This window comes from Netta rufina (genome assembly GCF_964035555.1).
Source record: "Netta rufina genome assembly, chromosome: 6".
In the NCBI taxonomy this organism is placed as follows: Eukaryota; Metazoa; Chordata; class Aves; order Anseriformes; family Anatidae; genus Netta; species Netta rufina.
Genome location: NC_140129.1, coordinates 19543056 through 19570374, shown reverse-complemented (window position 1 = coordinate 19570374; position 27319 = coordinate 19543056). Strand labels below are relative to the sequence as shown.

General features: G+C 37.4%; 2 protein-coding genes across 2 annotated transcripts in view; one reads left to right on the top strand and one right to left on the bottom strand.

Moving 5' to 3' along the window:
- The window catches only part of METTL8 (methyltransferase 8, tRNA N3-cytidine), a 55127-nt gene extending 50713 nt beyond the window's left edge, over positions 1-4414 (bottom strand). The window contains exon 1 of the mRNA XM_084289654.1: positions 4285-4414. The gene's annotated coding sequence lies outside the window, so the exon portion shown is untranslated. The remainder of the gene's footprint in view (positions 1-4284) is intronic.
- Positions 4273-15022, top strand: CYBRD1 (cytochrome b reductase 1; the record flags this gene model as incomplete). The annotated part of the gene is made up of 4 exons (XM_084289657.1): positions 4273-4459; positions 11443-11651; positions 14126-14280; positions 14492-15022. The coding sequence occupies 4 exons, from the start codon at positions 4273-4275 to the stop codon at positions 14784-14786; spliced, it is 846 nt and encodes a 281-aa protein (XP_084145783.1). The 3' UTR covers positions 14787-15022.
- Positions 15023-27319: the final 12297 nt, after the last annotated feature.

Below are 27319 nucleotides of genomic sequence, written 5' to 3'. Positions count from 1 at the left end.
CAAGCACTAATTACTTAAACTCACTTGTCAGTATTACTCCTGGTAAGGTAACTCCTGAGGGAATACTTCTAAAGCTTTCATAACAGCCAGCTCAGTTAGCACTATCTCAGCAGTTTTGTTTGTTTATAAGATGAACAGCCACCAGCCTTCTGAAAAGCTCATCCAAGTGCTTTGAGGGACACTGTAACCACTTTGGAATGTCCTGTTCTAAGGGCTGGATCTTCAGTGATTTGTCCAGCCTGGAAAAACAGATAAAGTTGTTGCTGCTGAAAGACAATCCAATGTCTTCCTAACTATAGCTCTCACAACTCAGTTACTGGTCACTGGGAATTCTAATTTCACTACTTGTATTTAAAAAGTTACATCAAAAAAAAAAAAAAAAAAAAAAAAACACAAGGTAATGATCTATGATGATATGGTGTGCTGCTTAGGTAAACATCTACGTAGGTTTACATCTAGAGTGCTGCTCTCAAAGTGTATGAATGATACAGCAGCTATGGCAGAGGTTGCTGAGTAGCCATGCACCACAGGCACCATACAGGCAGGAGGCCATTTCCGCTTCTCCAAAGTAACGTGCAAGTAGTCCAGTTTTCTACTTTGTAGGTTCTTACAAACCTGAAGTCACGGTCATCCTGCTTCTACACCTGGCAATGCAGCAGCACAAAGAAAGTTTGTATTAGCTGATGTCCTGACAACTGCTAAGAGAAGCAGCAAACAGAGAACAGGCACTGTTCTGAAAAAACATCAACACGCTCTAGGAGACAGAGGCCTTTGGAAAGAACAGAGATCTTGAACTACTGTGGCACCTATCCACAGCAATGGTAAACAAAAGCAGGTGTTCACTGATCCATAAGATCTGACAGCCCTATTCAGGCTATGCCAGTAGGGGTTTATGTTCTGAACTCATGTTTGAATCCTGTGTGCAGCTGAGCCCTCAACAGCCAACTGTACGATACAGTTCCCTCCTGCATGTAACTGTGCAATCCCCTCTGATGTTGCAGCAGTGCTAAAGATTGCTTCAGATCCCATACCAATCCAACACAGGGATCAAGTGGGCAAAAAGAGTTGGAAGAATGGGAAACAGAGAAATACCGGCAGGAGTTCCTAACTGTGTTGCCAGAAACATCTTCTACATTAGACTTTCCCTAAAGCCCACTTTAATTGACCCAACAATTATTTTGCTCTTGATTCTGGTTTGGTGTGTTCGACACTGTCTAAGCTTTCAAGTTTCTATTTTAAAAGCAATTTGTTCATATTTAGCTGGCAAAACTGGGCCTCAGATTTCAGTTCAATAAAATTCTGTGTTTGCTCTTGTTACTGGCTGCTTTAACAGGGTTTGAGCTATACGAAGTCATTAAAGGCGTATGGGATATATGGACTTACGCTTAAGTAAAATCCACTTGGGTAGAAGGTTCCTAAATGGGACTGTTAGGGCGACTGGATGTAATCAAAGCACTTTACACTTTTTGAAACTATTATTTCAGATTTTCTATAGACTCAATAGTATGATATACCAGTTTATATTTATTTTAAAGAATTTTTTGCAACTCTAACAAAATGTTGTAAGCAAATACTGGAGCCTGATGTACCAGAAAGATATACCAGTTTAGTTGTTTGTAACCTTGATTTTATCATTACAGCTAAAGCTGACTTCAAAATATCTTAAACTGGGGATATCAGCAGATGAGCCCCAGTATATCATGCTGTAACTTTTTAAGGTGGCTTCAGTTGTCATTATTCACCCAGACCCTGTCACAGGCTAGCATCTCCCTATGACAGGCAGCTGAATGGAAATGTGCTTGTGCTTCAGCTGCTTTAAGGAAAATAATGCGGGTGCTTACAGCTTTGGCAAATTCTCATGGCTTTTGCAGCAGTTGTTAAATTAATGTCCCAGTGCTTTAACAGAAGTTATACTCCTACTGCAAAATTGGCAGGAGGAAACAAGGGCCAGGACCCAATTACTCCAACGCAAAAGTCAGTATCTTACCAACAATAAGCAGAGACAGTGAGCTTGAATTAGGACCTTGGATTCACAAAATTTGTCAGTCTGTCAATGCCCTTAAACTGTTAATGGACCATGGAATTTCTGAAATAGGGCCATGTAGATGATTAAAGGACTGGAGCACCCATCAGATGAGGAGAGACTGAGAGAGCTGGGACTCTTCAGCCTGGAGAAGATATCTCAGGGGGATCTTATCAGTGTGTACAAAATACCTCAGCCAGAAATGAGTGTTTCTCTCACCACTGCCTGCTCTGCCCCTCAGGCTGGACAGAGAGGTATGTTTGTGAAGAAATGTTTGGGGAGAAACACCCCATGATAGAGACTTCAGTGCAAAGCAGCATCAGGAGTGCTGGCACCTCTCCTCTCCACTAATGGTAATGGTGCAAAACATCCAGCCCAGAACAACGCTTTCTTCACTCATCCTTCTGCGCACCATGACCTTGCAACATGGCAGCTTCACTAGGCTGCTGGGGAAAGGATTGATGCTCTTCTGTGTCCTGTCACTTTGTTTTCCTGCTGGCAGAACAGAAGCCAGCAGCCTCAGGCTGGAAGGGAGCAGAAACAGATGAGAAGCAGAAATGGAGGCAAAGTGGGACACCTATACCTGGGACATCCTAAACTGGGCTATCTGTACTACACTGCAAAAGGTGGTGCTGCCGATTACTTATCTATTAATTTTGGAGCTGGCATCATGCAGATTTAAGTCCAAGGACAGCTGGGCACTGATGGAAATATAATATGAAATGAGCCACATAAGCTCTCAGGTGGTGACAGAACTCCCCATAACCCAGTCTATCTTTGTGTCTTGCTGCTACAGGGGAGCCAGGCAAAACAAAACCAGCTACATACATTTTCTTGACTGTTTCCATTGCTAAGCACTCTTTTTTTTTTTTTTTTTTTCTTTTTTTTTTTTTTTTTTTTTTTGTACACAGCATTTTCCACGGTCTTTTTTTTCCACTCCAGCAGCCATCTTCCAGCTTCTGGTCTGCTTCTGGTCTCATTGATGCAGTAGACATATTGAAAACTCAATAACAGAAGTTATTAAGCAGGTATTCCATATTACAACACCAGGTGTGGGGGAGATCGCTGTAACACACACACCAAGGGACCAAGGGTTACTGGCAGTGTGCTTATGTTAATGGCATATATACATATTCATGTCATTTCCTGTGAGTCTCTTGCATATTCATCAGGTCTCCAAAGGATCATTAACATAGGTTCCTGCCCCTATTTGCATGCATGCTAGAGTCCTTGGGTGGTTGTCCAGCATACTCTGGTGGTCTTTTGATGAAGGCCAGAAGTCTTCCTCTCTGCTAAACTTCTGATCCTTCCTTTCTTTGACAGACTTCAGCAGTCCAAGCCAGTTCTTGCTGGTTCTATTATCTCTGTGCATACAGTCTTTTACTCCCTTATCTTTAAGGTTGTCCTGTCGTTGTGGTTAACGTACAATTGCGTTATCACAGCTCAATGTTACTACATGTCTGAGGTTCCACTATCCCATGAGGAATACAGACAGAGATGGACGAAGCGTAAGAGATTGAGAAAAGACACCATAACAGGAGCAACTTTGAGTACTATTAATAAAATGACCCCTCTGGGTTGTATCTTGGCCCATTGGAAGGACATTGGCAGGCCACCCAGAGGAGACGTTAATCCTAAGATCTTAGCTAAGTATCGTAACCAATGGTGGACTTAAAACATGGAAAAAAAAAAAAACGAACAAACTAATGTCTCTATGTAACTAAACCGCCTATCCCGGCAGGTCCCAACAGCACAATGCCCAAGCACTCCTCCGGATGCAGGCCAGCATCCACGTATGAGAATGGCAAGTATTTGTTTTACATTTCAACACTCGGGAACCCGCTGGGAAGCAGAGCGGATGGTCGTGCCTCCAAGTGTGTTCGGAGCACGCCGCACCGAAGCCTCTCAGCGCGCATCTCCTGTGCATGCCTGGCCTCAGCACCGCGCCGTGCTCCCGATTTGCCCCGGTCGGTCCCGGTTTGCCCCCCGGTGCCGGCGAACCGCTGCCTCGCCCCCCCGGCTCCCCGGCGAAGGAGGGCGCAAGCGGGGCCGGCCCCTGCGGGGTCAGCCCGGGGGGGAGCGCGCGGCGCGTCCCCGGCTCCCGGCCGGCAGCGGCAGCGGCAGCGGGGCAGCTCCCCGGCCCCGGGCCGACCCCGACCCCGCCCTGCCCCTGCCCCTGCCCCTTCCCTTCCCCTCCCCTCCCTCCGTCCCGTCCCGTCCCATCCCGTCCCTCCCCTGCGCCGCGGAAGATGGAGGGCTACCGGCGGTTCCTGGCGCTGCTGGTGTCGGCGCTGCTGCTCGGCTTCGTGGCGGTCGTCTGCTCGCTCGTCTGGGTCTTCCGTTACCGAGAGGGGCTCGGCTGGGACGGCGGCGCGGCGGAGTTCAACTGGCACCCCGTGCTCGTCGTCACGGGCTTCGTCTTCATCCAGGGCATCGGTGCGTGGGGCCCCGGGGAGGGAAGGCAGGGGAACGAAAGGAAAGGAAGGCAAGGCGAGGCGAGGCAGCGCTCGCACCGAGACGGGACAAATGGTCCTTTGTAGTAAGGCGAAGCTGCGATGTGTGTTTTTGTTGTTTTCTTTTTCTTCGTTTCTTTTTTTTTTCTTTCTTTCCCTTCGAGCACTTGTTTACCCTGGCCTGGGTTTGGCAGCGCTTTGCGCAGTGCTCGAGGTGTGTTTTCCTAGCCAGCCTCGCTTCGGGGGAGCTGGGAACCAAAATGCCAGAACTGCTGCCCAAGGAAAGTTTCTCTCTTTTGGCTGCGTCCCTGCTGGCTCGCTCTCCTGAGTCTCCCGAGGAGAAAGGAAAGTTCAGCACCACTGAAGCCAGACCCGGGAGCGGGGTTGGTGCCAGGGAAGTCGTAGCACCAAAGGCATCACCACGGTGCAGTTCATCAGTGCAATGTTGTGCAAATCCTTTTGAGAAATACATCTTTTAAATTAACTTTTAATTCTGTTGCCTGAGTAATATAAAACTTTATTATGACGGGGTAGGATCACTTTTCAATAGTGCTTGAACATTTGATCGCATATGGTTCAGCCTCAGACTAACTTAAAAGCGTCCCGTTACTCGCAACGTGAGCAGTGCCTTTTCTTCCATCGTGCACCACTCCTGTGGTAGGCCATGAGGGCAAGCGCTGCTCTTTGATGCCAACAGGAATGTGGAGTTTGAACTATGTGGTTTTGCTGCTAGTGTAATGAGCTAATTCCAAGAAAATGGCTAAATTAGAGATGATACAGTTGATAAATTGTAAGAATTTAGGAGAGATAAATGCAATACTCTCATGAAAAATTTGACAGACGTAACAGCTCCCAATGGTATGTTCTGATAAAGCCAGTGACCAAATTCTTGCTAGTTTCAATGTTCAGAGAATACACTAAGAAATGTCAGTAATTTCTCAAAGAAGGGCAAATGAATGTTGCAGGCAACAGTGGAAATTCTTCCAGTTTTACCACTGACTTCTTGGGGGGAGGTGAGGGGAAGACTTTACTGTTCTTAAGTAACAAAGAGCCTCTAGAGGTTTAAAGCATAAATGTAAACAGAAGTATTTTTTCTTTGTAATAGGGGGAATTAACTTAGAATTTCATTGCTAGTAACCTTATTTACATTTGCTTCGTTGCTGAATGATAGATTGCACTCACCCTGCCAGGAAACATGTCCAGCACATCTGGACATTCATTCCCGTGGAACGTGGTGTTTGGATCGCATGTGTGCTCGCTCTGCCGCAGGAGCCCAGCCAGTCGGAGGCTGGAAGATGAAGGAGGAGTGGGTGGCTGCTTACTTCTGGTTACGTAGGGAATTTGGTGATTTGAACAGACGCTGCAAATTCAATTTTCTCAGTGGCAGTGGGGTGTGTTCTGTGCTTCGTTGCTTTAAGTTACAAATAAGTTTTGAGCAATAAAAATTCTTTGAAGCTGTTTTATATAATGTTGCTCAATAGGTCATGTGAAGTGTAATTTCAGGCTACAAATAAGTAATGAAGAACACCTGTGACTTCACTAAGATAAATAGTACTTATTGTGATCAAACTACTGTGCTTTTTCTTTTTAAAGACCTAGAATTGTTGCAGAAAATAGGGGGAGGTTTTCTGCAGAACTTCTTCCTACTCACTTGCTTCTATTTCCTCTGAAACTCGGTTTGCCCCTGTTTCAGAGTAAGGATGTTTCCTCAACCCTTGTGTAGGGTAAGAGTATTTGTAAAGTAAATGGAAGTTTACTGTGGCTTGAAAAAAAAAAAAAGAACATACACAAGAAATTCATTAATAATAGAGCATTATTTGGAGTTGGAAATTCTGTTACATAATAAAGAAGCAAAGTTGCAGACTGATGTAGTATTATTATAAAAGTAGGTGAAACAGCAGCAGATCAGACACTACTCTGGATCTGATTGAATTCAATGGCAGACTTCTGTCAACTACATTTCAAAGTAATTTGGATGAGTCTGGGGAATAGCTTATTTCTTTGGGTACATACAAGAAAAATAAGTAGTTAAAAAAGAAAAAAAAAAGAAAAAGTTGTTAAACGTGGAAAGGAATAGCTAAATAACCTTGGATAAATTTGTGTGCAGGATTTGAAATAGTAATGAAATCACCTGTTTCTTGAGTTCACTGAAGTCTGTACAAAGGATAGAACTGTATTGTTGGTCTGTGGGAGGCAGAAGGGATGACCATAATAATGTGGATGTGGGGAAGTACATTGCTGTATATAACTTGTCACACAAATGAAAAAGCTGTAGGCATGGTAGTATTAATACTGACTATTTGTGGATCAGTACCTGTACGTAAATGATACCTGACAAAACACTGGCAGTGCACAGTAACTGTCCAGATGATATTTCTAGACTTTAAAGTGGGGAAAAAATACAGGCAATGAAAGTTCATGTGCATATTAGCACAGCAACATTTGTTTAAAAGAATAAGATAGGGAAAACACATGAGGAAAAATTATTTTACATCGTAATTGTTGCACGATGACTGTAGACACCAGGGCACGCTCCAAAGCAGTATTTACTTGCTGTTTTGTGTTTGGTCTGTAAATGATAATGCTTGGTTCCTTCCAAAGGACTAATTATGAGATCTCCATTATGATCTAATGCAGAATAAAATATTTTTGAGGGTTTCTCAACTCATTACCTCATAAAAGGATATTTTTTTATCTACAGAGGTGTGACAGTTTATGTTGGATACTGAGAAACAGCAGAGCGTGTTTTGGGGTTGTGGAAAATTGAATAAAGACAATCAGAACAAGGAGGATGGGGTAGTCTCTCATCCCATTCTACTCTGTCTCTCATCCTTGGGTCAGTCTTTTATGGTATTTATTAGTTACATTTAACCTCTGCACAATAAAGTTTTCAGAGAGGTTGATGCTATGTCTTGGAAGATACTGGCACAACTAATATTCCTCATCAGATATGATTTATAAATATAATGTAACTTGTATTTTAAATAGGCTTAAAATGAGGACATGGCCAAAAGACAGCAATACATCGATAAAAGAGTATAACATGAATGTTATGTAAGAGATCTTGCAGAGAAAAAAAGAAGGAAAAATCCTGGTCTACCACATTACTGTGTGGTGTTCAAGAATCAATTAAATGTCAGGTTGGATGGGGCTTTGAGCAACCTCATCTAGTGAAAGGTGTCCCTTTCTGTGCCATGGGGGGTTGTACTAGATGACCTTTAAAGACCCTTCCAACCCAAGCTATTCTACAACTCTGAAATTTCATCTGTATGGATGAAATTGGGTTAATGGATGAGACAATGTAACAGCTCACTCTGGCTGAAATATTCTACATTTTTGCTCCACCTTGCCCTTTCAGCTTTCTCCTTGACTCTGGCTTCATCTTCCTCCTGCCTCATTTCTGCCATCTCCGGCTGTTGTCAGATCCATAAACAACCCTTTCCCTGCCACCCTACTCCTCCAGTATTTTTTTTTTCTGGAATAGCAAGTTGAATTGTCTTCACAAAGGTTCTCACAAGTGCCACAGACAGGAGAAGGGAGATAGCAGACAAGGTGCAACAGCCAGGAGAGCAGGTGCAAATCTGTTTTGAAGTAATCATATTCTTTCATCTTTAAACCATATCTAAAGATAATGCTTGCTCCAAATTATCTGACAAACACAATTACCTCTGCTTTGAATATAACAAAACATCTGATAAAAGGAAAAGTGGTTAATTCCTGGAGTTTCTAACGTTCACTGAGCTTTAGAATTCTGAGGAATTTGAAGGGCAAGTGACTTCTGAGCTGCAAGGGTCTCATCAGAGGCAGGCTGTGAAGAGGTACTTTTCTTGATGACTTTAGAGTTCTTTGAAATTATAAATAGGGACTTAATTTATTGGGTTTACTTCATTCATTCTAGTGCTAATGTGTTTCCCAAAGAATCTAGTGGCCATACAGAACTTGCCAAAGGCAAGCAGTAGGATCATCCAAGAAGCACAAGAGGAATGAAGCGAATTGTTCCCTTCTGGCAGCTGGGATGTGTTGTGTAGTGCAAGCCCAGTGCATCCCCAGAACCATGCCACGCGCCCTCTGGGGTAGGAGGTGTCCCATTAGCAATCCATTATACTGCACTGCAGCACGCACCAGTCAGAAGTACTAGAGAGCTCACTAGAATTTTGCTTTGTGTATTTGGCGATGAACAAGGTGTCCTATGTGACATAAATATTTCAAGATCACTCCACCCTATGTGATGTGCTTTAAAATCAGAGTTCAAAGCAAGAGTGAGATCAGAGTGAAGCAGCTGTGTCTAAGGATGCCTAGACTTGAATAATGTCAATCCTCTTACTAAGCGAGATGTTGTACATAAAGGAAGTTCTTTACAGGACTGCTTTAACACGATGCTACTAAAAGTGCTATAACTGTGTAAGTGCTTTGATCACAGGCTAATTTAAATTTGAGATGAAATTACAGATTACAGCTGAGTCACTCTTTTAGGAGCGCCACTGAAAGCCTAAGGTCCTTCCTCCTCTCTGCATTGTTCTCTGGAGTGTCTTGTTCCCTCCTGCTGGTTGGAGAAGCACCAGTTGTGACAAAGCAGGGTGGGGGAAGCAGAAAGGAAGTGAAAGTGGTGATGAGGAAAGGGGACTGTGCCTTTTGTCAGTGCTAAACTGGCAGGTCTACTCAACTTGCAATGTTTAACTTCACACGGTCCTTACTGAAAGGGGATTAAACCAAAACGTGCTATCATGGATTTGTTCTGGGTTACAGCACATAACATGCTAATGCATGGCATTGCTAGTAAGTGTCCAAGCCATTTATCTGCTTTTCTCTTACAATGTTTCCAAAAGCTGGACAGACAAAAAGTTTCATGGCCCATACAGAGATCTGAGACTAAATGGATACGGAGCTTGATAGTGATTTTGAAAGTTAAATAGATGACAGTGTCTTATGCACCAAAGAAAAGTGTTAGACAAAAATTTTAGCCTGGACATTACCCTTTGAGAACCAAGGCTGAAATCTGAGACCAGGATCTACTCAGCTTAAATTGACTTCAAGATATTTAGAGTCCAGTATTCTGTTCCACTTGGAACAAACTGTTGATAATAGACAAAGCATGGAAGATTTACTGGGAATATCCTGATAGGATACTGAGGTTTGGTTGTGACCTTTTGGCTTACCAGCTGTACTACGTTAGAAATCCTTGATGCTAAATTCTGCCTAATGCAGGCAATTATTTCAATATTAACAAGCTATAAGATTACTGTATAAATTTTGGGGAACTGTTTTAAGTGATCATAAGCTTATTGTGCTGAATCACATATCAAATTATGTCATATAGACTGAGTACTGTCAAGCTGTCTTTAAAGCAAGGCTTCTATCTTCCTGATTTTTTTCTGATTTGCTCTTGCCTCTTTTAAAAAGTAGAAAGTTGAGAACTATCTAAATGCTGTATATATTTAAATATTTTAAGGGACACTTTCATTCCAGTATTATATATTTACACAGTATGTAAAAGCATGTATTGATTTAAAATCTGCTTGTAGACTGGAAATTCCACTTGTGAACAGTGTTTTCTTTGTGAATTATGTAGTGGAGTGCTGTATTTCCTGGCATGTATCCAAGTCAATATACATATGTGTAAACAGAACTTTAAAATTAATTTGCCATTTATTCATTGCGACATTGAGTGTTTTTTGTTTGTTTGTTTTTGCATAAAAATATAGGGTTATAAAGAAGTAATGAGGAAAGCACGTGAGAATTACTTAAGTACTTAATGTTTGGAGGTAGTATCAGGTAATAGATATTTATCAGGTAATAGATATTTTATTTTCTAGTGCATTTATTTTCTCATGAGTGTTTGGAATGGAAACTTCTTTTCAAACCTGGATATATTCTTTGGTTTTGATACAGCTAATTATATATAAGGATTTGAATATCATTTTATAAGCAGAAACCTTAAATCAAGATTTGATGAATCAGATGAATGGAGCACAGCCTTTTTGCCCAGGCAAGGTATTAGCATGTATTGGTCAAAGGAATGGGCCTGCTCATAAATATTTGTCCCCTGTTATCTGAATGTACTTGTGTGTTAGCACACATCCAGAAATACTACAAGTTTTTATTCAGAAGTACCTGGGGCTTCAGTGATCTGGTCTGGTCTGTGTGCAACAGACAGGGGTCAGTCATGGCAGCGAAGGAGCAGTGAGGACCTCGAGGAAAGAGGAGCGCTCCAGGCTGTTATTCTTATGGACCATCTGGAATCAGAGTACTAGAAATTGTTGTTTTCTTCACACTGGACAAAACACAGTATGCTAGTGTTATACGTGCAGCTATAGGCGAAAGATCTTACTTGCATTTAAGTGTTTCAAGAGTTGTAGCTGCCAGATCCTATTATTACTTAAAGTAGGATTATGATTCCCTTATGCTGGGTAGCCCTTTCCTGTCTAAAACAGTCCTACTAATATCAAGGTAATAGATACAGCTATATAAATATCTATGTAATTAGTAAATAGCATCATGAAAAGTTGCAAAGAGAATAAACGTTAAAAAAAAAAAAAATCTTGCACACTTTCTCAGTGTGTGAACTTCTGGATATAAGAATTAGGCCTTATTCCTCCAATCTGGCTAGTAGCAAAAAATCAAAATCCTATGCAGACTTCCTGTTAGATCAACTTAAGTAACAAGGAAAAGATGACAAGTTTTTTACTGGTACTTTTTTGAAACACACTTGAATTTTTCAAAAAGTTAGGAATAAATTTCCCTAAAAGCTATATTTACGCCTCAGTTGTATATTTGGAATATGCTATGTGTTAGGCTATGTAGAAGAAAAAGCTTTTTAATAGATTTTTTTTATTATTATTTTTTTTAAGGATTAAAGGTCAGATTTTCCCTAATTTACAATAGAAATATGTGAATGATGCATGATTATCGAAATCTTAGAGAAGCTATACTGTAAGGCATAACATCTTGTTTCTCTTCTTTCTTCAGCCATTATTGTGTACAGGTTACCTTGGACCTGGAAGTGCAGCAAACTCCTAATGAAGTTCATACATGCTGGATTAAATACCATAGCTATGATTCTTGCCATTGTTTCTATGGTAGCCGTGTTTGAATATCACAATGCCAGGAATATTCCCAACATGTACAGTCTGCACAGCTGGATTGGGCTGACTGCTGTTATATTTTATTCTCTCCAGGTCAGAATCTAACTGTATCTTTAAACCAATTGTAAAGCTAAAGAACGTGTTGAGTAATTCAGGTACTATAGGCACTAAATAATAATATATCATATCCTACAATTCTACAATATGCTCTTAACTATTAGGATACCCATCTTAAATTCTGTGATTTGGCAAATTAGCATGTAAATGAGCAAGTACTGGATCCTTGACCTCAAGGAAAAAAGTATTTTAAAGCATGTTTTGTTTACTTGCTGGGTTTATTTACTGTTCAATTATACAGTAGTGTTTTTCTAAGTTCTATAAACTGTTGAAGTTAAAGCAAGTGATTTGGTTTGTTGGTAACATATTTAAACAGAGCTTTTATTGAGGAATTTTCAAATGAAGTAATTGCTTTTCCATTTTTTGTTGTTGACGTTTCTTTCGCAGTTAGCATAAGTTTATAAATTTAAAATTTTTTCTTGGTCTCAGGGCTTCTCTATCACCACAACAAGCACAGCAGGGGGCAGTGCAGACCTAAAGGCTTTGACATTAAATTAGTTACTATAGAGAAAACAGTTTTTCTGAATCAGCAAATCTTTGATAAATGTTCATGTGCTTGCTTTTAACTGCTCCTATTGCCAGAGAGTTGGAGTTACCATAATTTAAAAGGAACTAACTTGATATGTTTTGCATTTGGCTTAGAAGAAGAGCAGGCATGCCATGACATGTAGTGTACACATACAGCTGTAATGTTTCTGTGCCTAAAATTCTGAAGTCCTTCTATTTTGTAGAAATACAAAATAGTTAGCTAGGAAGAAGAAATCTTTTGTGTGGGACATTAATGCTTTTGTCCTTCACTGCTCAGGCTAGGACTAGTATTGGAACAGTGTTTTTAACACTCAGAAAAGAAAGAAGGCATATTGCCGCATTGTTAACTATATACTTTATAGTTGAACAACTACAGCTAATGAATAAGAGAATAATGTTAAGATTTTCCTCGTCTTAATAGCAGTTATTTCAGGGAAATCTCTGCTGCTACTATCAGTATTTTTTTCTAATGGTTAAGATGAAGAACTGTGAATAACATCTTAATTCTGCTTTTCATTTTGCTACTCTAAATATGATCAATGGCACTTAACTAAATGCCTTGTCTGTCTGATCAATAGAATAGTGATGTGACTTCTTCCAAACAGGGAAGTAAGTCTCCAGTCAGACTGATATTTTTGAAGCAATTGAGAAATATTATTAGGAAAGAGTCATAAAACAGTATTTCCGTTAGTAGAGAAGACACTGGAAATGTCTTCATTTCCTCAAAATTAAAGAAATTAATTAAACTTAATTATTTTTAACTTAATTTAAATTAATTTAATTAAACTCTCAAAATTAATAAATTATTGAGGGGGGATGCTCACATAATACTAGACCTGCAGGAATAGTAGTGTACATATGTTATATTTAAGCCAATGTATATTAATATAGTACAGCACAAGGACACCAATAGGACAGAAATGTCAAATGGACACCATTTCTTGGAAAGCAGTGACTCTGGAAAGAAGTGCCTGAAGAAATCAGTATGCAATACTATGGAATACACTTTTTAACTTTTAATTTCAAAAAAAAAATGCAAAGAAAATCTGGAAAAGTAATTTGAGAGCTAGAAAAACTGTCTTCTAGTGAAAGACTTAAAAAGCTCCAATTGTTTAGCAGATATAGAAGGAGATTAAGACATGACTTGATTAAGGTGTATTAAAAAGCTTCCCTGGGAGAAAATAACCAGCTCTTTAATCCAGCATGGAAAGACAAAACAAGAATGAAGGCTGGAAATGAAAACAAGAACAAACTAAAGAAAGGATGCAGCCTTAAGGTGCCAGTGCAAGCCTGTGACTGAAAACACCATGTGACATGATGTGCTCTCCTCTGTCACAGACGTAGCACTAATGGGAGGACTCGTGGCCCTGAACAGCTTCACGCTACCCACATCTTCACTCTGTAATGCCAGTAGACCACTGCCCTTCTAGAGGCGTGTCCTTTAATTTAGAGAAAGCTCTAACTGGGTGAAATTCTTTAGACCACTCAAGACAAAAGGTTAAACTGCCTTCTGATCTTCATTTATGTGTAAATCCCTAACAGAAGGGGAGAACAGGACTTGAAATTGAAGGGACTGTAAACATGTAGCTAGTCATTCCTTTAATATCTGATTGAGTTATTGACAGTGAAAACTTGCATTTCCTATACTCAGATTGGTAGCAGTTTTAGCATTAGCGTAAATTTGGACACTGATATGAGGTGGGATTATTTATCAAATATCTAACGTCTGCTTCCCAGGCACTAATCCGGAATGATTGCTTTGGTTTTGCAAGGAAACCCATTCAAAAATAAAAATGCCAATTCTTGTCAAATTTGTACCTGAAAACATCTCAAATTTCAATTTTTATAATGGTTTTGATTGTGACTGAGACATGCAGCTTGTTTTCCCTAAAGCTTTAACCATGAATCTGTTTTGTGTTTAGCTTTTCTTGGGCTTTGCTGTCTTTCTGCTCCCATTTGCTCCAGTTCCTCTCCGAGCGGCTCTCATGCCAATCCATGTTTATTCGGGTCTCCTCATCTTTGTAGCAGTGATTGCATCAGCTCTCATGGGAATCACAGAAAAGCTTCTATTTTCTCTGTAAGTATTTTTTTTTTCCCACCTTTTTATTAAATTTATTCATTGCATACTGTAATTCTGTTTGTATAGAACAGTAATTATCTAGTATTGGGACATTCTTTGATTTTGTTTTTTAAAAAGACCTCTTATCTATCAGAGGACTGCTGGTTTAGACCAGGATTGTCTTTAAAACAATTTTTTTTTATTTTTTTTTCTCTTTGCAAATGAAAAGTTCTGCATATAGTGAATCCCCACCAGAGGCAATTTTTGTCAACTGTCTTGGTCTCTTGATTGTCACATTTGGTGCGCTTATTTTGTGGATGGCAAGCAGGCCTCACTGGAAGCGCCCGCCAGAAGAAAGTGCTAAAGTTCAGCGGCCCAACGGCGGGGCTCCGGAAGGTGTGGAGGCAGAATCTACCATGACAGATTGCAGTAATGCAGACAGATCTGACGCGGGGTTCAACAGTGATGCGGCCAGAAAACGAAACTTCAAACTTGATGAAGCAGGCCAACGGTCAACTATGTAAAGAAAATATATAGAAAAACAGTACTAGTATACTGCCCAAAAGCCTGTTCCTTCCAACTCAGTTATATGGAGATATATATATATAGGTTGCAATTTTATTTACGGTATGGCTTGCTCAAAGACATTCAAGCTTTCTGCATATGAATTTAAATTCCAGTGAGTCCCAAACACGTCATATTGGTTCATGCTCAGTCCTCATTTAAAGAAAAATGAATGGCATCACATAATGGGAACACGTTTTCCACGTCACTTTTTAAATTAATGTTTTTATCTCTTACAGTCATGAAAAGTTATGGAGATTAAATTCTGTTCTGAGAGATTTTACAGGTATGAATGAAAGCTGTGACGTGTACCAGAGAGGAGAATTTAGCTGTAAGCCCATGCTAATGTTTATTTTTTTAAGGACTTGATTTCTCAAGTTGACTAAACCCCTCACAAACAACTAAGACCTATAGGCTTTGAGGTCACTCAGCACTTTGCAGAGTTGCACTGTAAAAGTTTTTAGTCTAAAATTTTGAATTCAGACAAAGAAATAGAACAATTTGCCTGTTATCATAGTGAAATGTGGCTTTTTAAAACTTCATGGAATTTTTTGTTGTTTGTTTGTTTGTAATCAGAATGTATCTGTTGAATTTCGACCAAATATATATATTTTATAGAGATAACATATACTTTACTGAAATCTTAGGAAACTGCAATGCATCCAAGAATTTGTCTTGGAAAGCTATAGATACATACTTAGAAAAATATGTATCGCTTAACCAAATCTTCTTTCTATCCCAGAAGGCAGCATTTTACTATCTTGATTTGATTGTACAGTTCCTATTGATTTATGGCAGTAGACTAGAAATTAGTTGGTTAGAAACCAGAGTAGACTGGTAGTGATATCAGATAAGAAAGGAGCTTGAAGTGAGAGATGTTTTCTGCCAAGAAACAGATGAGCTTTGCTGATTTGATTAAAATACTACCAGTTAACTGAAAGCTGATTTTGCCATCTCTGTACCGGTGTCACAGTCATTATTGTGATAAGAATTAAGACATAATTTAGTCTACAAGCAAGCTACATTAACTCTATGACCTCGCTTATTTGAAATTAAAGTGTTAAATAATGCAGTTCAAGTCTCTACTGGCACTTTAGTTTTATAGTTCTTTCTAGTAATCAGTGTATTAATGTATTATGCTCATTCAGTTCTTTCACAGATACAAACAATACTTTTTTATTACCATAGAAGAATAATTGTAATAGATTATTTTGATTGCACATTTCCAAAGTGATGAGCCTTTCTATTATAATGTCTTCTAAAAGCTACAGAACCCATTAAAAGTCATCTTGGTAACTGCAATACCTGTTCTAAATTTACCATTCTTCATGTTGCATAGACTGTTTCAGGCAGTAGATCATTTCCTTTTTAAGGCTAGATAAATTTGCATCTATCTAATTAAAATATTCAAACACATTAAACTTTGGCAAATACATATTTTTGTAGTTAGTGTTGCATTAATACAAACAATTTTGATTATGCATTATTTTGCATCTTTGACAAAAAGCACCTCAATTCCTGTTATTTGATTTGTGATAACATTTAATTATTTGGTGAGTGCAGTATAGAAACCTAGCAGAGCACATTATTAGAAAAAAAAAAAAAAGTTACCTATTGTACTATTTGGTACTCAAGGACTACATCCCAGAGTTCTGCTTTTACTTACATATACATGTGGATGCTTAAGACCCATATAGCATTGGTGAACTGTTTCATGTGAGAAAACGCTTGTCCAGTCCCAGTATGCACAATGGATTGGACAGCTTTTTCCTTGGTTTTTCAAGCTCTACACAATCATTTGTTTTCCCTAAAATTGTTCTGGGCAGCTACAGCATAAAATCCAAACAGTACTACTAGCAGCTTTCTGAAAGAAAAATGAGAACACTTGTTTTACTTGAAATGAGTGCTCAACTGACATGATGTTATGCATCCTACTGTGTATATTATATATTAAGTAGCAAAAGGGATTTGCTGTAGCTTCTGGAGAACACTAAACTGTGCTACCATTTTTTCTTGTGATCTCTTTATGTTCTGCTCAAATAAGCCTGTGTTTCTGGTGAAATCAGTAAGCATTTTGTTACAGCTGGTGGATGCACATCTAGTCTTTGTGTGAGATGCTCTGTTAATGCTTTTGAAGTATGAGTTCATGTATGCACTTCACAACACATGGACCACAGGCAACTTTAAGTTGGTGTGTATTGCTTTGTTGCTGTGTCTCATCTATGTTTGAACATGAGCCCATTCAATCCTTGCATAGCACTGAGTCATCTAATATAAAGTGTGTGCATGTGTGCAAGGTAGTCCAAGGACTGTTCTGGAATAAACTCTAACCGTATTGTATATTGGGAAGAAAAAAACCCTGTTATTTCCTTTGTTACAACACTGACTTAGAAGTATCAAAATAACAACTTCTGGGTGAACATGCTGTTTAAAGTTAAGCTACAGTAACCAGTATGCCTTTTGTTTTCCATTTTATTCCACAAACTGTTCATGACACTTGAAAAAGAAAGGTGGCATTTCTTTACTTCTCTATTCTGATGATATAAATCTAATTGAAAAACAAGGATTAGCAAACGTTTGGAGGTAGTCTGTCAGACTCTATTTTTGTTTTTCAACTTCGAGGATAAACACAATGGTAAGAAACTCAATGGGAGCTGGGAGATTTCATTCTGGGCAATTACCGTTACAAGCAGGTAATCAGTGATACTTCGTTTGCGTGGTGTGGGCTTCTGGCTGCTTTGAACTTTGGAGGGTCCCTGGGAGTAGCTCCAAGCTCCAAAACCTTGCTCAACCTTAGTGTGTGCCATTTAAAGTAGCCTCAACATGCTATAGACTTTGGCTTCTGCTCTAAATTGATTTAAAAGATCTCTAAGTATCCTTGCAACATATAAGGTTAGTTCAAGTGCTAAATAAAAATACATAGGACTTGGGAGAGTAATTTTCTCTGGAAAAAATGTACTCATACAGCCACTTCTCAAAGGGGCCTTCCATCACTTTTTCTTTCATACAGATATTATTTTTTTTTACCTGTAGTTATGTGCAGTGGTATCAACACAGGAAATAAAACGGGTGCATTTTCAGAGATATAAAAAGAAGTTAGAATTCTAGCTTTTTTTTTACCAGTTTTTGGCATGTGCAAACATCTTCTACATTGTTACGTTTTTACAGGGACATGATTGTACAGCTTACAGTCCAAGTTTGAATTCCCATTAAAACAGGAAGTTACAAAACCTACCAATAAAAGTACTATTTTTAAGATGTCTGAAAAAATAATTACTTTTAATATACTTGCTGTCTTGCTGTACTGAATACAAAGGCAGAACAGTGTTTTTTTCTGACATTAATGAAACTGAAAGATAATGGTGCAAATTAGATTTTAAAATTGAATGTACAGTAATTATATGTACACATCTTACTACATGTAGCCATGAAGATTGCATATGATATTGTAAATATGGATTACTTATAGACTTGGATATTTTATTGAGAGAGTATCTGATATTGCCAAATATTTTCTAATACGGAAGACTTCCTTTTGTTTCCATATCTGAAAAATCTTTCCTCTGTTTCTAATTGTTCACAAGAACGTAAAGAATTATTTTATTGTTTTGTTACTTGCCTTATTTACTTGTAGACTAAAGCAAATGTTTAATTACAATGTATATTTTCTTACTCTTTTTTATGTTAATAAAAAAGAATTTTCAAGCTTATGATACCACTGAGTGCAGATTTATATTATGGTACTAAAACACAACTTTTTAAATTTGGCAAAAGATTGAATTACTCATATGATTACTTTTTTTGAAAATAGGAGGGTATTTTACACTATTTCTTTTATTTGTTTAAATATTCCAAGTATTGCTGATGATATTCCTCGTGAAATTTATGTACTGTGTAGTACTAGAAGGATAATCAGTATACAATGGAAAATGAAGGAGTTCACTGTTTAAAGAAAATCTGTATTACACCTCGTGATGATTCTAGAACTTTCCCATAGCAGTTGTTAGAGGGGAAAAAATATCCTCAGGCATGAGATTGCCATTGCAAATAAGGAAAGATCATAAATTCTGATGTATGACTGTTAAATGGTCACATAACATGCTGTAAAATCCAAATACCCTCAGACACATAGCAACAGGCAAACAACACAGAGCAGATGTTGTGAACTCACAGAATGTTCTGACCCAAACTGAAAAATGACATACGCATACATATAAAAATGTATCCACACATCAAATTACTCATCAATATGTTATTGATCATAAAATGCTATAAATAACAAAACCATCTGTATGAACAGATCTGCAACAAAGTAAGAATTAAAGTATGTTCTTGACTTTGGTTAAGAGTAATTGGAAAATCTTCTCAGAGTGTAAAGCATAAACTCATTACTCCTGGATATCATACATGTACATTTGTTTGCTAAACCTTTCTAACATGATCACAATCATGGAGGAGTAAAAAAATACTGTTACAATCATTACTACAACAGAATACTTGCTGTAGTCAAACCTCATTTTGCTGCATTCAAACCAATTCCCTGTTGCTGATAACTTCTTTTAACCGTCTTCTGCTGGAGGGCCTTTCTGATAAAATACTCTATATCTTCTCAGTATGTTGGTCATTTCAAAATTCAATACAAGCTGAATTATATTCACACTTAAAAGAGAGGAATCAAAGTTTGGGGGGTGGAGGACTGCATTTGTGTGCAGGCGTGTTTTCTGCAAATATATGATGGAATCCTTATATACAGATTTTTTGCATTGTATTATGATATGAGCAACACTTTTGATCTCTTTAAGACTAGTGGGATGTAATAAAGAGTAAATTACTACATAGGAAGAAATAAGTATGGGTCAACAAAATGGCTGAAAACCACTCCAAGTAATCCAACTAGTAGAAGAGGGGAGGTAAAATGAGAAAATCCAGTTACTCAATGCAGATAACAGAACTCAAAAAAAATAAGCTAGCTCTGACAGAAGAAGAAACAACTAGTATAATTTCAATTAGCTCAGGTTTGACACTTGTGGCCATTGCAAACCACCAACCAATACATATCAGCTTGAGGCTTGAGTTTACAGTTGCATCCATGGCCATGTGTACTGACTACTTGGCTCCCACCCTGCCTCTGAAATGTGCAAACTGGTTCTTCAGGCACAGAAATTCAGGCCATGGTCAATGACAAAGCAATGAAGTTCTAGGTGGATTTACTTTACACTATATACTCTACTGTTTTAATCTTAAGCATTATTTAAATCTCTTAATTATATGACTCCTCTTCAAAAAGTCTAAGGCTAAGTCCCAGTAAAATCATTCATTCACTATGGATCTAATTCAACCACCTGTGTATTTGCTGAATAGTAGCAATGCCAAACAACTGCATTAAATAAAAAGGTTAAACTTCATAACTAAGGTTTCTGTTATACAGATAAATGTGGAATCTCATCCTACAACTAATCTGAGGAATTATATGTGGTGTAGACTTCACTGTTCTTTTCTGCTATTTAAAAAAAAAATAAAAATAAAAAATAACCACTATATACTGATCAAATTTTAAATTTTGGTCATCATTTTCATTCTGTTTCACTTTCTTCTATTGTACCTTTATTCTGGTGTAATATTAGATGCACCTTCTCCTAAAATATACTCGTGTTCAGGGGAGTTGAAAAAATGCTATGTTCTACTCCACAAATGGGTGAAATTCCTTCTATTAAGACAGGCATTTTGTAGTAAGATATGGCATTGTAGAAGTAAATTTTACAAGTAAAAGGCATTGATGCCTTTTAAAAGCTACATTATGCAAACATATCATTTCTCATTTCAGTTTGTTCTTGATTGGAGGAGAATGTATCACGTCTATTTAAATCAAAGGCTATGGCATAACATCAAAAGATTTTAAAAATTGGGCATTAAGCTGAGGCTGTAGGTACTATACATGTCTTCTCCACTGTCTTTAAGTCAGCAAAATTACTGACTCTGGACTCTCGAGTCTTTTACTAGACCAACTGGTATGTTATTTAAAGTCTATGAACTACAACAAACACAAGGGAAGTCCATCTTTTGCCCATCACAAATTAGGTCAAGCAATAGGTATAAATACAGCTGTAAGAAAATGGATAAAAAATATTTAAATGTTTGCAATTTAAATTTCAATATTCAACGGTATTTCATTCAAAATACAATTCCATCCAGCTGTACAAAAAGTCTGCAGGATATTATTAAATATACAGATTTGCAAACACTCTCGTAGCAGATGGTTTTTCTCATTATACGTGTACACAAGCACTAATCCACTAGGTGGCAAGCACTACCACAATGGCTGTTGGCAGATGCTAGTCTATCCCTGCTTTAGATGATACGATGAGTCATCTGCTTTAAAATAAAATTTCAAGTTTAGTAGACGTAAAATACACAGTCATATCATAATGTATATATTTATTTTTATATTCACTTATATGGGACAATTGAAATATGATATTTCTTCATCCCTCTGATACTGGAAAATATATGGTGCTCTACAGACTTCTTAAACTGCTGTTTGTAACTCCTGTGCCAGTAGAAGCTTAGTTAAAAGAAGCAATAAAAAGAATGAGAGCATGAAAGTTTAGGGAGAAGCTCATAAACAAGATACAAAAGTAGCAAGAATTAGGGGGAAAAAAATGAAACTCTAACTTTTCTGCCACTTGATTTTGTAGTCTTATATTAAATTTGGCCCAGAAAAAAAAATGAACATTAATGCCAATTTGGATATCAAACCATCAAAAAGTAATGTTCTCCCCTCTGATCTATGCTAACAGTTTCTGTTCTTAATTTACTCTATTTGTAGATACTGGCTTTGTAAGCATGTTTCTGATATATTCTACTGAATATCTCAAACCACTGAAAGCTATTTGGGACATGTGGCACTGGTGCTACTTCCTGATCTAATTGCTTACTTCTCCTCTCAGCCTGTCCATGCTGCAAGATGTTTTGACTCTTACTGTTAGACCAGTGGGAGTGCTGACATAGGCAGGGCACTGTGGTTATCCACAAAGCCAAGTATTCATGTTTAGGTCAACTTAGTGGCAAAATTCAGTGTAATTCTGATTCTCCGTAACGTGACTTGTCATTATTGGTATGACTAGGGAATTTTCAATTGTCACTCAGGTGCCAACCCAGAAAGAATACAGGAACCCCCCTATCAAGGGATCTGACTGCACTTGCGCATGCTTTGAGCTCTTCTTCACAGCAATGCTCAGGCCTACTTCCTACATTAAAAGGTGATAAACAATCTTTATATCTGAGTATGCATTCTGTATTTTATAACCTTGGTAAATTGTTCTCTCACTTTGAGGAGGACAAATCAAGTTTAGTACAAGTAAGATAGTTCGTAATAGCTTAAAGAACTAATTCATGCTAAAGTAAGCTCTTGTGGAATGTAGTAACTGGATAAAAAGATGTTTTGTACATCAGTCCAGTACGTTCAAATTCAATTACAAACCACACTTCTGGATTCATTACGTTGTCATTATGCTTATATGGTAGTTATTTGTATTATACTTAGTTTCCTTTTCCATACCTCTAAACATTAAAAGTACCCATAATAAAATGGATAGTAATATTTTTGAATATGTTGAACTGTCATAATAAAGAATTCAAAATATTTTTTGTGGCTTTAAAGTTTGTCTTTAGGAAAAATATGCAAAATCCATCCCAACAGCTACACCCAACAATTTTTTTGTTACTTTAAATCAGTAATTTAAGGCTTGACCCATTTTGAGAGAAGACAGCTTGTATGGCTTGTATGCAGAACACTAGGAAAAGCAGAAACATCAATTTGTTCTCTTTACAGATTTGTTTATTCTGAAAAAGGCTTTGAAATAAAACGCTTTGGAAGGCTGGCAAGTCTGCTGAACAATGTTATTCTCTGAAGGCATATTATCTTAAAAATCACAAGAAAATTGGAGTGTTTTAATGAGTAGAACTCTTATTTTTGAGAGAAAATAAATGGAAGAGTTTGAGAGGATATTTTTGTTGTTGGTGGTGGGTTTTTTATTGTTGGGTTGTTAGTTTTTTTTCCTCCTGGGGCTGCCTGTTGCTCTTATGTGGAAGTTTCCTGCTGATTTGACTTTTTATTCTGCTGTGAGACTGATGCCAAGATTTACATGATAGCTGTGGAGAAAGACTGCATTTAGCATAAGGAAGATAACTGCTTTTCCCCTAGGGAGAGACAAAAAGGGAAAGACAGAATAGGGCACACGGACAGTATTATCTGGAGCTACATTCTTGGTCAATTATTTTATTCAGCTTCTATTTTAGATTATGCTGCAACTAATAAAAGACAGGAAAGCTACTGGCCTCAAGCCAGGAAGACAGATGAGCAAATAAACTATTTGTGTTTTAATGTAAATGTCCAACTATAATGGAAACAATATACTCTTTTTAGATAGAGTTGATCATGGTGCATCTTGTAACAGATGTGTAATTAAGGAAAACTGTCATTATAATTTGCCAGGTGGAGACTTGCCTTATATGCAGGGTTCTCTGGCAGAGAGAAAAGAGCGGTTGTAGAAATGTGCACTATTGCGGCTATTTTAGCAATGCATTGCCTTTTGCACATCCTTTGGTTTTAGATGACATGCTTTGAATGTTAAAACAATAGGTAAGATTTTTCCTTATACGGCAGACTTGCGCAAAATCAAATCATTTATGTTTTCAGACTGTTTTCTTTTGTTAATCATACAGTACCTATGGAAAATGCAATGTTTTAAGATACTGACATATGCCTGTATCACAACACATGGAAATTCATGAACAAACCAAGACTCCGTAGTAAGAGTGCAGTAAATACCAAGGGCAGAAGGCAGTTTGAGGAAGTTTAGCACTGACAGGGTGTAGGTTTTGAAATGTAATTATTAACAGATGTTATTAGTCAAGTTATTACTCATTTTCCAAATTAAATACAGTGAATAAATAAAATTAAATCACACAATTAGACAGTAAGTAAAAAAAAAAAAAAAGAGAGAGAGAGAGAAAAAATATATTATCCATTTAGTCTCAAAATCTAAATATTTAAAAATCCAGCAATTAGGAGAAGTAGAAGACAGTATACCTAGGTAAATATTCTAGAGTTCCTGAATAAGGCATATATAATGGAAAAATTAAGAATAGGTAAGAATTCCTATCGTTCCCTTTTTCTTCATTTAATTGCATGGACAACAGTTTATCCTGATATCAAAGTCAAATTGTCTAACTAGAATGACTGATTTTATGTTTTTGCCCGTTGTTGATTGCCAAGTTATGATTCTTTCATGAAATTTAATTATTACAGATAACCGACCCTTTAATAATGTTGCACCTGTTGTAATACTGGTTTTGCTGCTAGATAATAGCAACATACTTGAGATACTCAATTATCACCTGCAGAATTTTCATCAGGTATATTTTGAAGTAAAACATCATCTTAGGGTCATTGACAATAATTGCTTGATATTTTTGCTTATGCTAAAGATTATCTTTGCTCTGTGTTTCTTGAACAGAAATCTTAGTAAAGCCTTGCATTTGGACTATAGACTATGTGGACTTTAGACAACCTTCCAGGAGTTTAGATGTTTAGCTGAGCAGTTGGTACTGCCCAAAAACTTCATGAACCCTCCGTTCCATTGAGACTCCCCAGAACACACAATTGTTTTGAAGAAAACCCTAGTAACAGGATACAAGCCTACAAAATTACCACAAGGATTATGACAGACTCATTAGTGATTTACCTTCTGGAACTTTTTTTTTTTTTTTTCTCCAGTAAATGGATATTAGTTTTGGGGTTTTATCCTCTCCCCCTTTTAGAAAGTAGTTTTTCCGTTTCAAAATCATTTATTTACTTTACTACCTCCTACTATGTCATGTTTATGTTTTGTTTTGTTTTTTTAATTTCTCTTTGGTGGGCAGAGAACTATGGGGAACAACAGGTGCCCTTATTTCTCCCCTCTCTGTTCTCTGTGGTTGGCTAATAAGATTTCTAATGACAAAATTCAGGGCAAGAACTCTCACCAGGAATTCAGAGACTAAAGACTAAAATCCAGCTCCTGTGAACTATTCTAACCTCCTAGAACTCAAAGGTTGGCCTTTGAATAGCAATTCCTGTGTCAATTCACAAAATGTGCCTCAGATATACAGCAAAACCCTGCCAGTTGAATAATTTAGGTGATAGAATATTTCTCCTATATTCTAGGAGATACATTGATCCAAATCGTAATGAATATTTTTTGTACCAAATTTATAATTTCAATTTATCTACTTTCAACTTTTAATCATTGGATTTTACATTTTTTTCCTGGTAACTAAAGGATTCTCTACTAGTCAGCTGTTTTTCTTCTCTATAGTTATTTATAATTATGACCAAGTCAGCTTATCATATTTTCTATGAAGCTGAACGGGGAATTTGCATATCAAAAAGGCAGATCATAAGGGAAAAAATGTTCATTCTTCTGTCCAAAATGAAAAAAAAAACACCTTGCCAAACTGAATACACAGAAGAGTCACTTTACACCCCTACACAGGACTATAACCAAGCTTAACCTATTAGTAGCATGGGCTTGTCACCGCTAGCTCAAACTGTCTCCATAGAGCCCAGCATGCTCAGTGCAGAGGCAAAACAAGTTGTCATTTTCCTTGCAAAGTACAATATAAAAGTATACTATTTATGATAAAGGTGGCTGTAGGACTTGTTTTCATCTGAAAAAAATAAAACTTTTTTTTTTTTTTCCTGTTTTGTAAAGATTTGGAATAAAACTGACTTTGTAACAGGATAACAGGTCACTTTCTTTCCAGTACTTCCTTTGGCCATTTTCATTCATTCATGTGTTTCAGTGCAGGACTAGTATGAACCTGCCAGCATTTCTTTTCTACACTTGCAGCAAAAGTCAGGGAGGTGATGAAGATGAAAGCCAATTCATCAGAACATTAGATCCTATTTCAACCCAACCCAGAAACCTGTAAAAATGAGATTTTTTTTTTATTATTATTATTTTTTAAAGTAACTATGCAAGCCATGATTACATTTAGCAGTACAGCCAGGGGAGGGGAGGAGAGGGAAGGACAGTATATGTAACTATATATATAGCACATTGGTGGAAACTAGCTAGAAATATAATGCTTTCCTATAAAATATTAAAAAAAAAAAAATGCCAAAACCCTTAAATGTATGTGCAAACTGGATTTCAAGTGGAAAACCGTAAGCCTCACTGGCATCTTACCAGCATTCCAGACTGCTACTGATTTATTAACTGAGTAACTGAGTCCTATTGAGCTATATTTTGCAAAATGAAGAGGACATTGCTCCTATACTTCATAATAAAGAATAAATAAACAAACATATACTGAAAGGATATCTTCATGAAATTATTGTGTGCTGTTTCATTCAGGGGAAAAATACCTTGGAGGTAAACATGAGTTTATAACAGTATATAATGCCTTCTTCCTCTATCATTATCATCGATATCAGTCATCTATACAACTGGAAATTTAAAGAGATGAAATGGTGCTGTATCAATTAATTATGTAAATATCACTGGTTAACCAGATCAATCTATATTAGTTTTAGAGCATTTGGTTTTGCTTTGTATGACCAAAGTATCTTGTCTCTGGCAGGACATGCCTTCTTTTAACAGAGATTCGTTCTTCCAACAGCTCATCAAATGCCCTGGACTGTCAATCTCTGTCTCATTTTTCTCTTCCCCTGCCAACAGGGGAAACATTACACTTTATTTTCCTTTTACACATCTCAGTACCTATCTAGTTGTTTGCTGTACTGTTTTTTGTTCTTTCTGGTGGAATTTTTTTTACACAACTAGCTTTCACAGCCTTATATAGCAAAATATTTCCCTTGGCTCATATAATTTTTTTTGGCAGTCAAGTTTTTCCACCTTTTTGTTGATCTAAGGATGCTGCAATAATATAGTTATTTGAAATGGAAAATTGGACTGCTTTGAATTGAATACGTTTTCATACCTGAAGGTTTTTTAACCAATTAAGTCTGAAAAATCATTTAAAAATAAAGATTTTCTGCTTTTCCCCTTCTTTATTAACATTTGAAAAGCAAAATGTGACTCCACATTATGCTTGCCCTTTTTCTCTCTTATTTTGTACAGACATTTTGATTACTTCCTTAGAACAGCCATGTTTAAACACATACAATTACAATTCCTATCTGTATCTATGTATAAAAGGAGTAGCTAAGTGAAGAGTAGCTATAGGAACTCTGCCTATCTACTTTGAGTTTAGACATCTCTTAGAACAAAAAAAATAACACACAGCTGTGCAGGTGTGTATGGCTGGCACTAGCTGATTTGTGGGAGATAGGCATGCATTCTGTAGACCATTTTTTTCTGATTTTGTGTAAATAAAAATATTGCAATAGTCTGTGCATCATACACATGTATATAAAATTGGAGGTTCTATCCCTGCAATCATTCGAGCCATCAGTTTGTCATGATCCAAAATCTATGGATGAACACTT